Below are 11496 nucleotides of genomic sequence, written 5' to 3' on the forward strand. Positions count from 1 at the left end.
TCCATGATTGCCTTTGGTGAGCAATCTGGGAAGCACAGTGTCCATCTCTCCATTTCAGGGATACTGGCCCCAACATCAGCCCTTGGGCCTAAGCCCTAGAAACCTTGACACCTGGTGGCTGAGTCAGCATCTCAGGAATGGGCTTTAGAAGGAAACCTCATGATTCAGGCCCTCAAGAATGGCGTTGGGCAAGCCACCAGACCGGCTGCCTGGGCCTCCTCCTCCTTGTTGAGGTGACAACAAGGAACTCGTTTCAGCTCCTCCCTGGGTACCCAAATTATCCTTCCAAGTCCCAGGCTCACAGCTGTCCTCCTTTCTGATTCAGCCGGGATGTTTTTCAGCAGGTCCCAGAAGTTGGATCCAGACTTGAGAGAATGTCAAAGTTCAAAAGGATAAGGATGGAAATGGAGTGGAACTTTCAGAGAAGCCCAATTTTCTACTTTTTTTTTTTTTTTTTTTTTTTTTTCCAGACGGAGTCTAGCTCTGTTGTCCAGGCTGGAGTGCAGTGGTGTACTCTCGGTTCACTGCAACCTCCGCCTCCCTGGTTCAAGTGATTCTCCTGCCTCAGTCTACCAAGTAGCTGGGATTACAGGTGCCTGCCACCACGCCCAGCTAATTTTTGTATTTTTAGCAGAGATGGGTTTCACTGTGTTGGCCAGGCTGGTCTCAAACTCCTGACCTCGTGATCCGCCCAAAGTGCTGGGATTGCAAGTGTGAGCCACCACACGTGGGCTCCCAGTTTTCTACTTTAAGCTCCCCAAAACGACTCTCAAATCCAAGACAGCTGCCTTTCCTGTCTTCTCCTCTTCTTAGTTTTCCCCAACTTGGCTGCAAAATCAGGCTCCCCCGCTTCCCTTCCTTAGCCCCTCAGACCAATAAAGCATGCAGCCTTTTCTTATTCTTTAAAAAATAATTGAGTGTTTTCTTTAGTTTTCATAGAGATGGTGTCCCCCTAAGTTGCTCAGGCTGGTCTTGATCTCCTGGCCTCAAGTGATCCTCTCACCTGAGCCTCCCAAAGTGTTGGGATTACAGGTGTGAGCCAATGTGCCTGGCCCTTTTCTTTTTCTTTTCTACTTTATTCACAAAACATTTCCCTGTTGATCACTGTAGTGTGTGTGGAGGGAAGCAGGGGAGGGACACTCTCAAGAAATGAAATATTTAACATCTTGGCCCTATGATTTATTGTAGAGATGGAGTCTTCTCACTCTGTTGCCCAGGCTGTTCTCCAACTCCAGGCCTCAAGCAATCCTTTTGCCTCAGCCTTCCAAAGTGCTGAGATTGATAACAAGTGTGAGGCACCATGCCCAGCTACAATTCTTTAATAGGATTTTTTTTTTGGGGGGGTGGGTTGTGAACCGGAATCTTTGCCAGGCGGGAGTGTAGTGGCTAGATCTAGCTCACTGTAACCTACACTGTCCCAGTGTGACCTGCACCAAGTCATCCTCCCACCTCAGCCTCCTGAGTAGCTAGGAACACAAGCACACACCACCACTCCTGTCTCTAACACAATTTTGCATTTTGGTTGTGTCATTTTGGCTGCTGCTCTTTATCTTTCATTCATTCAAGGTCTGAAGATTGAGATAATAGGAATCTCCTGTCATCTCAATGTGCTCTTCAGGCCCTGGCTCTTTAACTGATGCCCCTTTCAGGCCCTGAGGGATTTGGCATCAGGTTGTCCTGGAAGGGGTGTGAGTGATCAGGCAGGTGACTGAGAGCCGGGACGCCTGAGGCCTGCCTGGGCTGAGTCACCTAGTATTGTTGTTGTCATAGCTCCTGTTGAAGTCCCAGCTCAGCATCACAGACCTCTGTGGAAGCAGCAACAGCTCCCATCCTTCCATCCTTTCTGGAGAAGCGGTGGCCTCATGGTGAGCCGAATGGGCTGGGGGAGGAGTAGAGGGCGGCTGGGGCGGTGGGGAGACCTGGGGCCCGGATCGGTGCCCCTCCTCCCCATGCCACTGCCACCTCCTCCTCCTCCTTCCTGCCGGGGACCTGGAGGAGGGAGGATCTCCATCTTCTCTCTGTCCCCTGCCCCTCATACAAGAAGCTCTCCCTCCTCATTTTCCCCTCTCACCCCAGGGCCCCCTTGCTCAGTGCTACAGGGGACAGGGGCTTCTCAGCCTTGCCACAGTGCTCTCCCCACCCCAGCCATCCCCCCAACAGAGGTTCAACCTGCAATGTCACCTGCCTCTGCATCCCCCTCCTGGGGATCCCACTCCACCCCACCCCTGGCCTCAGTGACTGCCCCTCCCTCACACCAGTGCCCCCAGGACTCTCCTGGGCTGCGGATAGGCCCTTTGATCCCTGAGCAGGATTATGAGCGGCTGGAGGACTGTGACCCTGAGGGGTCCCAAGACTTACCCATCCACGGGGAGGAGCAGCAACCCCTGCTTCACGTCCCTGAAGGGCTCCGGGGTATGTGTGCGGGTGTGGGTGGGACCTGGTAGGTGGTACCTGGGAACTCCAATACTTACCCCAGGCTGGGCCTCTGGCATCGGGTTGAGAACGTGGAGAACTGATCAGGTGCCAGGAGCTGACACTCTCCCCTCTGTGCCCAGGTTCCTGGCATCACATCCAGAACCTGGACAGCTTCTTCACCAAGATATCCTTTGTGCTAGGCCTGCAAGATATCATGAGAAGGTCCCCTTAGAGCTGGCACTATTCTTGGCAGGGAGACTCCATGAGGGCGTCATGGGTGGGAGATGTGTTGGGGCTGAGGGGAGGTGTCCTCAGGAGAGACCCCTCATGCTTCAGGCTTGTTCCTTGACATGCGGCCACATCTACAGCTACCACCAGCGGAATGGCTTTGCCTGCATCCTGCTGGAGGATGTCTTCCAGCTGGGGTGAGACCCTTAGCCTGGCCATGGAACTCGTTCCCCTGGGCCCATGTGTTCCTCCTGTCATCTGCTTCCTTAATCATGGCTGCTGCTTCCATCCCATGCTTTCCCAAGCAGCCCAGGGGCTCAGCAGGGGCAGGGTTGGGGAGGATGACCCTGGGTGGCTCTGGAAGCCAGGACAGGAGCCCATCTGGCTGTCCCTGATCACTGCAGCATCCCGACACCCCCCTTCCTCCCGGCAGACAATTCATTTTCATTGTCACCTTCACAACCTTCCTCTTTCGATGTGTGGATTACAATGTTCTCTTTGCCAACCAACCAAGCAACCGTACCAGACCTGGGTCATTCCACAGCAAAGTGACCTTGTCAGATGCCATCCTACCCTCAGCCCAGTGTGCTGAGAGGTGAGTGACAACATGTTGGGGCCCTGGGGGTGAAGCATGGGAAGTGGGTAGAGGAGCAGACAGGAGCCCCACTTTGTCCTGTGGTCTACAGCAGCAGTTCTCAAAGGTTTTGGTCTCAGGACCAAAAATACACTTAATATACACTTTAAGTGTATTTTTTTTTTTTTTTTTTTTGAGACAGAGTTTTACTCTTGTTGTCCAGGCTGGAGTATAATGGTGAGGTTTTGGCTCACTGCAACCTCCACCTCCTGTATTCAAGTGATTCTCCTGCCTCAGCCTCCCTAGTAGCTGAGATTACAGGCATGCACCACCACGCCTGGCTAATTTTTGTATTTTTAGTAGAGACGGGGTTTCACCATGTTGGCCAGGTTCATCTGGAACTCCTGGCCTCAGGTGGTCCACCCACCTCAGTCTCCCAAAGTGTTGGGATTGCAGTCATGAGCCACTGCGTCTGGCCTATTAAGTGTGTATCTTAATTAAAGTGTATTAAATGTATCTTAGTACACTTAAAATTGGTTGAGAACCCTAAAGAGCTTTTGTTTATGAGAGTCCGATCTATCTACATTTACGTTATACAAAATTAAAATTAGGCTGGGTGCAGTGGTTCATTCCTGTAATCCCAGCACTTTGGGAGGTCGAGGCTGGCAGATTGCTTGACCCAGGAGTTCCAGACTAGGCTGGGCAACATGGAAAAAACCCATTTCTACTAAAAATACAAAAAAATTAGCCAGGCGTGGTGGCGTGTGCCTGTCGTTCCACCTACCTGGGAGGCTGAGGTGGGAGAATTACCTGAGCCTAAGAGGTTAAGGCTGCAGTGAGCTGAGATGACACGCCTGCACTCTGGCCCGTGTAACAGCATGAGACCCTCTCTCAAACAAACAAACAAAACAAAACAAAAGAAACGAAAACTAGGCTGGGCACAGTGGTTCACACCTGTCATCCCCGTACTTGGGGAGGCTGAGGCAGGAGGACTGCTTGAAGGCAGGAGTTTGAGACCAGCCTGAGCAACAGAACGAGACCACATCTCTGTAAAAAATAAAAATTGACTGACTTTGGTAGCTCGCGCCTGTAATCCTAGCACTTTGGGAGGCTGAGGCGGGTGGATTGCCTGAGCGCAGGAGTTTTGAGACCAGCCTGGGCAACACAGTGAAATCCCATCTCTACTAAAATACAAATAATTAGCGGGGCATAGCGGTGTGCACCTGTAGTCTCAGCTACTCAGGAGGCTGAGGCAGGAGAATTGCTAGAACCCAGGAGGTGGAGGTTGCAGTGAGCCAAGATTGTGCCACTGTACTTCAGCCTGGGTGACAGAGCGAGACTCCAGAAGAAAAAAAAAAAAATCTGGGCTTGGTGGCACGTACCTGTAGTCCTAACTACTCAGGAGCCTGGGGCAGTGACTGTCTCTGATCACTGCAGGATCCCTCCACCCTCCTCCCTCTCAGCAGACGACGCATTTTCGTTGTTGCCTTCACAGTCTTCCTCGAAATGTTCTCTTTGCCAACCAATCGATAACTGTAGATAGGAGCCCTGATTCCACTGCTGCACTATAGCCTGGGTAACCGAGAGAGACCTCATCTCAATAAAAAGGAAAAAAAAAGAAAAAGAAAAAAGAAATGATAGCTGAGAACAACTTTAAAATGTAAGAGTGTGCGAGCACACGTTTCATCAGCTGCCAGTATGATGTGACATGTCCACATGTCCTGTAGCCTCTGGAAAACTCCGTGCTCGTGAGAGAATGAGAATGAAAACATTAGAAAGCATTAGTATCATTTGAAAAGAGTTTGACTTTGCACACTTGTGAGGGCCACTTCAGCCCCCTCAGCCCCCGCCCCAGGCCCTACTTTGAGAGCTGCTGGTCTAGCTGGATCCCCTCCTCCTGATGGTTTTCCCTCACCCCGGAAGTCTGGTCTCCCTCTCTCTCCGGTGCCCACCTTTCTTTCTCCCCCACTGCCCACCCAACCCCATGCAGGATCCACTCCAGCCCCCTGCTCGTCTTCCTTCTGGTCCTGGCTGCGGGCTTCTGGGTGGTGCAGCTGCTTCGCTCACTCTGCAACCTCTCCAGCTACTGGGACATCCAGGTGTTTTACAGGGAGGCCCTGCACATCACCCCGGTGAGCTGGGTGCCTATATCTGTGTGGAGGGCGCCGTGAGAGGGTGGGTAGAGGAGGGGGAAGAAGTGGGACTGTACAGATGAAACAGCCCATTGGAAAGAGGGCAGAAAGAGCGAGGCCTTACTGACACCTGCTCTAGGCCCAGAATAATGTTGGGAGGGGGCTACCACCACTTAGAGAGCATGGCCCCACCCTAAGGGAGTTTATTTAGGTGGCTCATATAAGATGACATGGCTGGCATGGTGGCTCACGCATGTAATCCCAGCACTTTGGGAGGCCTAGTCCGGCAGATCATGAGTCAAGAGATTGAGACCATCTTGGCCCACATGGTGAAACCCTGTCTCTACTAAAAATACAAAAGTTAGTTGGGTGTGGTGGCACATGCCTGTAGTCCCAGCTACTTGGGAGGCTGAGGCAGGAGAATCGCTTGAACCTGGGAGTCGTAGATTGCAGTGAGCTGAGATTGTGCCACTGCACTCCAGTCTGTCAACAGAGCAAGACTCTGTCTCAAAAAAACGAAAATGACATATAGTCACATGTTTGTGCTAAAAACATTGGATATTTAGAGGAAGGGTGGTCATCTGGCTTTCCAGAGCTGGAGGAATTTGGGTTGGGCTTGGGTGGGCAGGACAGGAGGGTAGGGAAAAGCCATGAGCTTTTGGAAGCTGCAGTGAGATGGACCCACCAGCCTAAAACAGAGCCTTCGGCACCATTCCCCCACTGCGGCAAGCCACTGCCTTGGCCTGTCACTGTCCCCTGCTTCCACTCTGCCCTTTGTTTCCTTGCCGTCTTGAGCTGCTCTTCCCTCCTCTGTATCTGAGTTCTTTAAGGCACCACTCAAAGGTAGCCTTCTGCAGCTTGCTTCCCTTGCTCCCGAAGGAAGTCTGGAGCCCTCTGCACAGCCTTCCAGTGCAGCAAGGGGAGAGAGCTTAGAAGGCCCCTGAACAAGGGAGAGGGAGGAGGTCAGGGAAGCAGAAGTGGTGAGAGCTGAAGCTGGACCTCGGATCGGCTCTGGCTGGAGACTGCTCACCTGTCTTGTTCTCCTTCTCCCTTCTTTCCCCTCCTCCCTGTTTCTTCCAGGGGAGGGGAAGGGGAGACACTGGGATGGACTGGAGAGGCTGGCCTGGGGGACTTGACTAACCTGGACTGGGGAAGCTGAGTGAAACTGGGCTCACATGAGGTTTGCAGCATCCACACGAGATCTGAGGGTGCCCCACCCCAGACATGGATGTAGCCTGGGAAGGCTTCTGGTGACAGAGCAGAAGATGGACTGGAGTGGGGTGGGGCTTGGGGTGTAAAGCATGCCCAGGCAGAAGGTGGGAAGGATTTTGTTCCAGAGTTGGTGGGTGCACTGGAAACAGGAAGGAGAGAGTCTCCCACAGATTGCCGGCCATTCTGGTTTTTGTTTTGTTTTGTTTTGAGACAGGGTCTAGGTCTGTCACCCAGGCTGGAGTGCAGTGTTGTGATCTCAGCTCACTGCAGCCTCCGCCCCCAGTAGCTGGGACCACAGGCACACACTACCACGCCCTGCTATTTTTTGTATTTTTAGTAGAGACAGTGTCTCACCATGTTGCCCAGGCTGGTCTCCAGCTCTGAAGTTTAGGCGATCTGCCTCCCTAAACCTCCCAAAGTGCTGGGATTACAGGTGTGAGCCACCACCCCCAGTCAGCTATTCTGTTTTGTTTGTACAACTGAGAGGGCCTCAGGCTCTGAAGGATCTGAGAAGCCAGGTCAAACGTCTGAAGCCATCACCAGGAAGCACATGACTACTGGCAACATGAATGGCAGGGCCGATGAGGAACAGGACAATTTAGAAGACGATGAAGGAAGTAGGGCGTGCCCTTGTTAGTGACAGGGTTAAGGGAGGGCAGAACGGGAAAGGTGGGAGAGGGGGACGATGAGGGATGTAACTTGGCTATGGTGAGTTTGTGGCCGCAAACTGTTTGCCGGTTTTCAGGCCGTGCACTTAGGGATGTGGAGCTTGAGCATCTTAGCTTCTGTGGAGAAGAATGGGGGTCTCTGGCTCTCATCAGTTCCCCTTTCAGGAGGAGCTGAACTCGGTTCCCTGGGCAGAGGTGCAGTCCCGTCTCCTGGCGCTGCAGAGGAGCGGGGGTCTGTGCGTGCAGCCGCGGCCCCTGACGGAGCTGGACGTCCACCACCGCATCCTGCGCTACACCAACTACCAAGTGGCGCTGGCCAACAAAGGCCTGCTGCCGGCCCGCTGCCCACTGCCCTGGGGAGGCAGTGCCACTTTCCTCAGCCGCGGCCTGGCGCTCAATGTCGACCTGCTGCTTTTCCGCGGTCCCTTCTCGCTCTTCCGTGGGGGCTGGGAGCTGCCGCACGCTTACAAACGCAGCGACCAGCGGGGCGCCCTGGCAGCACGCTGGGGGCGCACAGTGCTGCTGCTCGCCGCCCTGAACCTGGCGCTGAGCCCGTTGGTGCTGGCCTGGCAGGTGCTGCATGCCTTCTATAGCCACGTGGAGCTGCTGCGGCGTGAGCCCGGGGCGCTTGGGGCCCGCCGCTGGTCCCGCCTGGCGCGCTTGCAACTGCGCCACTTCAACGAGCTGCCACACGAGCTGCGCGCGCGCCTGGCCCGCGCCTACCGCCCCGCCACCGCCTTCCTGCGCACCGCTGCGCCCCCCGCGCCCCTGCGCGCGCTGCTGGCCCGCCAGCTAGTCTTCTTCGCGGGCGCGCTCTTCGCCGCGCTGCTTGTGCTCACCGTCTATGACGAGGACGTGCTAGCCGTGGAGCACGTGCTCACCGCCATGACTGCGCTCGGGGTCACCGCCACCGTGGCCAGGTGCGACGGCAGATGCCCGGGGTGGTGGTGTGTGACGACGGTTTCTCTGATCTGGTGCCATGTGAGGTTTCCCCTCTAATCCTTACCTCTCCCACCCCGGGGCCCTGTAGCCCAGCATCCCGCCGCGCGTCTTCCTAACCGCAGGCCCCTTCTCCCCACGCATCCCGCCCATCAGGTCTTTCGTTCCCGAAGAGCAGTGCCAGGGTCGTGCGCCGCAGCTCCTGCTGCAGACGGCCCTGGCCCACATGCACTACCTCCCGGAGGAGCCCTGCCCTGGAGGCAGGGACCGCGCGTACCGGCAGATGGCGCAGCTGCTGCAGTACCGAGCGGTGAGGGTCCGCGCGGCGGCCGGCTGCGGAGGAAGTTGGGTCTGTCTGCGCCGAGGGTCTGTCTGGGAGAGGCCATGAAGCAAAAGGGCTACCCCAGGAGTCCAGGGAGTGACTGGGTGGGAGGCTTCTTGCCCTGGCCAGGGTCGCTGGGGGCCGCTTGGTCCTGGTATCGCGGGTGGGGCCGGCCCTCAGCGACCCTTGCTCAGCCTCACCGCTGCTTCCCCAGGTCTCCCTCCTGGAGGAGCTCCTGTCCCCGCTCCTCACGCCGTTGTTTCTGCTTTTCTGGTTCCGCCCTCGTGCCCTGGAGATTATCGACTTTTTTCATCATTTCACTGTGGATGTGGCTGGGGTTGGGGACATCTGTTCCTTTGCCCTCATGGATGTGAAGCGCCATGGCCACCCTCAGGTCAGAGCCCTGCCCTGGCCCTGTGGGGTTGGGCTGGGTGGGATTTTGCTTGCCTCTCGGGAGCAGACCTGGGTTCCAGCCCTGGCTCCATTGCTTGCCACCTGTGCCCTTAAGCGAGTCACTTCCCTTCCCTATGTGCTCATGCCCTCGTCTGTCAGATGGTGACAATGGCAATGTGCCCCCCATAGCACAGCCTAGGCCAGGCTTGTGATGACATAGATAATGTCTGTGGAGCCCATAATGGAGCTGCTGGCACGTAGTAACATCAGGAAATGGGAGCTAAGAACTCCCTGGGGGCCGAGGAATGGGCTTGGCCCGTGGGTGGGGCCGGACCAAGGACTGGTGGCTGGACCAAGGCTGTCAAGACCACCCTGGGCAAAGCACGGAGGCTCGGCCCTATCTCCGAGCTGGGCCTAGACCCCGGTTCTGCTCTCATGCTGTGGTTTTGGTGATGGTGAACAAGTCCCCATCATGCTCTCTGTTTCCCTCACATGGAAAATGGGGCCCTGTCTCCTGCCCCACCTAACCCCGTGAGCTGGATGTTCTCAGCACCTGAAAGACTGTCCTTGCTCGCAGTGGCTCTCAGCGGGGCAGACGGAGGCGTCGCTGTTTCAGCGTGCGGAGGACGGGAAGACTGAGCTTTCTTTGATGCGGTTCTCCCTGGTGCATCCTCTCTGGCAACCCCCAGGGCACAGCTCCAAGTTTCTTGGGCACCTCCGGGGCCGGGTACAACAAGATGCAGCCGCCTGGGGCGCCACCTCGGCTCGCAGCCCCCCAACCCCGGGGGTGCTCAGCAACTGCACCTCACCCCTGGTGAGTCCCAAGCCCGGCCTCCCCTTCGGCCCTCACCCCCCAACCCCTTCCCCTCTAGCCTCACCTTGGGTGGTAACCTGCCTCGCCGGCCCCACCCCCAGCCTGCTCTCCTGCCTTCTTTAGGCCTTCCCTTCCTCCCCACTCCCTTCCTGTCCTCTCTTCTGACTCCCTCTTTGGCTTTTCTTTCCCTCTCTCGCCCAGCCTGAGGCCTTCCTGGCCAATCTCTTGGTGCACCCTCTCCTGCCCCCGAGGGACCTGAGCCCAACAGCCCCCTGTCCCGCTGCGGCCACAGCCAGCCTCCTTGCCTCCATTTCCCGAATTGCCCAGGACTCCAGGTGAGGAGTGGAGGCTGAGATGCAGGGGTGTGGGGGGTGGGGCTGATCCTCTGGGAGGGAGGAGCTGGGGCACTGTGGGGGGATTCAGAAGGGAAGCCCTCTGGGCTGCGGCAGGAGGAGGGTGTGTCTTTTGACCTGCTTCATGCTGTGTTCCAGCTGTGTGTCCCCAGGAGGCACTGGGGGCCAGAAGCTGGCCCAGCTCCCAGAACTTGCTTCTGCTGAGATGAGTCTCCATGCCATCTACCTGCACCAGGTGAGCGGAGGGTGCCGGAAGGAGAGATGTGGGGAGAAAGCAGGTGACCGACATGGAGACTGAGGCAGGGGTGGAGTCTGAGGGAGGGCCTAGCACAGCCACAGGAGGAAGGTGAAAAGCCTCTGCCTCTGGGGCCCTGCCCTCCTTGGGGGCGGCCCTCATTCCCCCTCCCTTCCGTGCAGCTTCACCAGCAGCAGCAGCAGGAGCCGTGGGGCGAGGCTGCGGTCTCCGACCTGTCGAGGCCCGGCTCCAGCCCATCACAGCCACCCTCGCCTGACGAGGAGAAGCCATCCTGGTCAAGTGATGGTGAGGAGGGTGGGGCCTGCAGGCGGCATAGCCTGGCGGACACTGGGCATCCTGGCACTGCCCAGCTGATGGCCTTTGTCACCAGGCTCCAGTCCTGCCTCCAGCCCCAGACAACAGTGGGGAACCCAGAGGGCCCTGAATCTGTTCTCCAGAGGGTTTCAGGTGACCAGAGACACCCAGAAGGAGCCTGGCCAGGCCTCTTGCTGACTGAGAGGACTCCTCAGGGTCAGTGTGGCCTCCTGTGTGGGGAGGGAGACAGGGCTGCAGAGGCAATTGGTTTAGAGTCAGACTTGAATGGATGGGAGTGGTGATGGGCATTCAGGGTGATGGGGGCGGTCATCTCTGGAACCTAGAACCCTAGACTGCTTGCCAAGAGCCTTCTCCTCCCACAGGCGCCTTGGCTTCTGCAGCCACAGGAGATTGGAGGGTGGAGTAGAAGAACAATGGAGCCATCACTAGAAGCCCCATAGATGACAGGCCCAGGTGCTTTAGTGGGGCAGGACCTGGGAGTCAGTGAGGAACTCGCCCCGAGAACAGAGAAAAGGTAGGAGAGGAGATGCCGAGGGCAACTGGAAACAAGTCTTAGAGATGGTCCCCATCCGGAGGGGAGAAGGGGACACACCCGCAACTGCAGCGTGTCCTGGAGCAGCTGCCTGGGAAGAAGTCCTCGAGTTTCCTCCAGGTGGGGGACAGAGGTCAAGGACTAGCCCGAGCTAAATGGAAGGGCAACAGTGAGGCAGGTGGGCTTTAAGGCCGTGGATTCGTTGTGCTGGTGGCCACCGGCAGCACTTTCAGGTTCCTGGGGGCTTGCAGGGGATGGGGGTGGTATCTGAGGGAGTGGGTTGGCTCCCTGCGCTGTATGAAATAAGCAGTAAAGCTCGCTCATGGCTGTTGCACATCTCTGT

At 56.6% G+C, this 11496-nt stretch overlaps 1 protein-coding gene across 1 annotated transcript; it reads left to right on the forward strand.

Moving 5' to 3' along the window:
- The first annotated feature begins 1793 nt into the window (after positions 1-1793).
- Positions 1794-11484, forward strand: ATG9B (autophagy related 9B). The gene is made up of 14 exons (XM_039472904.2): positions 1794-2412; positions 2556-2599; positions 2776-2840; positions 3077-3238; positions 5208-5349; positions 7395-8149; positions 8325-8478; positions 8705-8884; positions 9461-9697; positions 9899-10032; positions 10189-10285; positions 10468-10591; positions 10677-10816; positions 10984-11484. The coding sequence occupies exons 1-13, from the start codon at positions 1863-1865 to the stop codon at positions 10796-10798; spliced, it is 2766 nt and encodes a 921-aa protein (XP_039328838.1). The 5' UTR covers positions 1794-1862; the 3' UTR covers positions 10799-10816; positions 10984-11484.
- Positions 11485-11496: the final 12 nt, after the last annotated feature.

This window comes from Saimiri boliviensis, chromosome 10 (genome assembly GCF_048565385.1).
Source record: "Saimiri boliviensis isolate mSaiBol1 chromosome 10, mSaiBol1.pri, whole genome shotgun sequence".
In the NCBI taxonomy this organism is placed as follows: Eukaryota; Metazoa; Chordata; class Mammalia; order Primates; family Cebidae; genus Saimiri; species Saimiri boliviensis.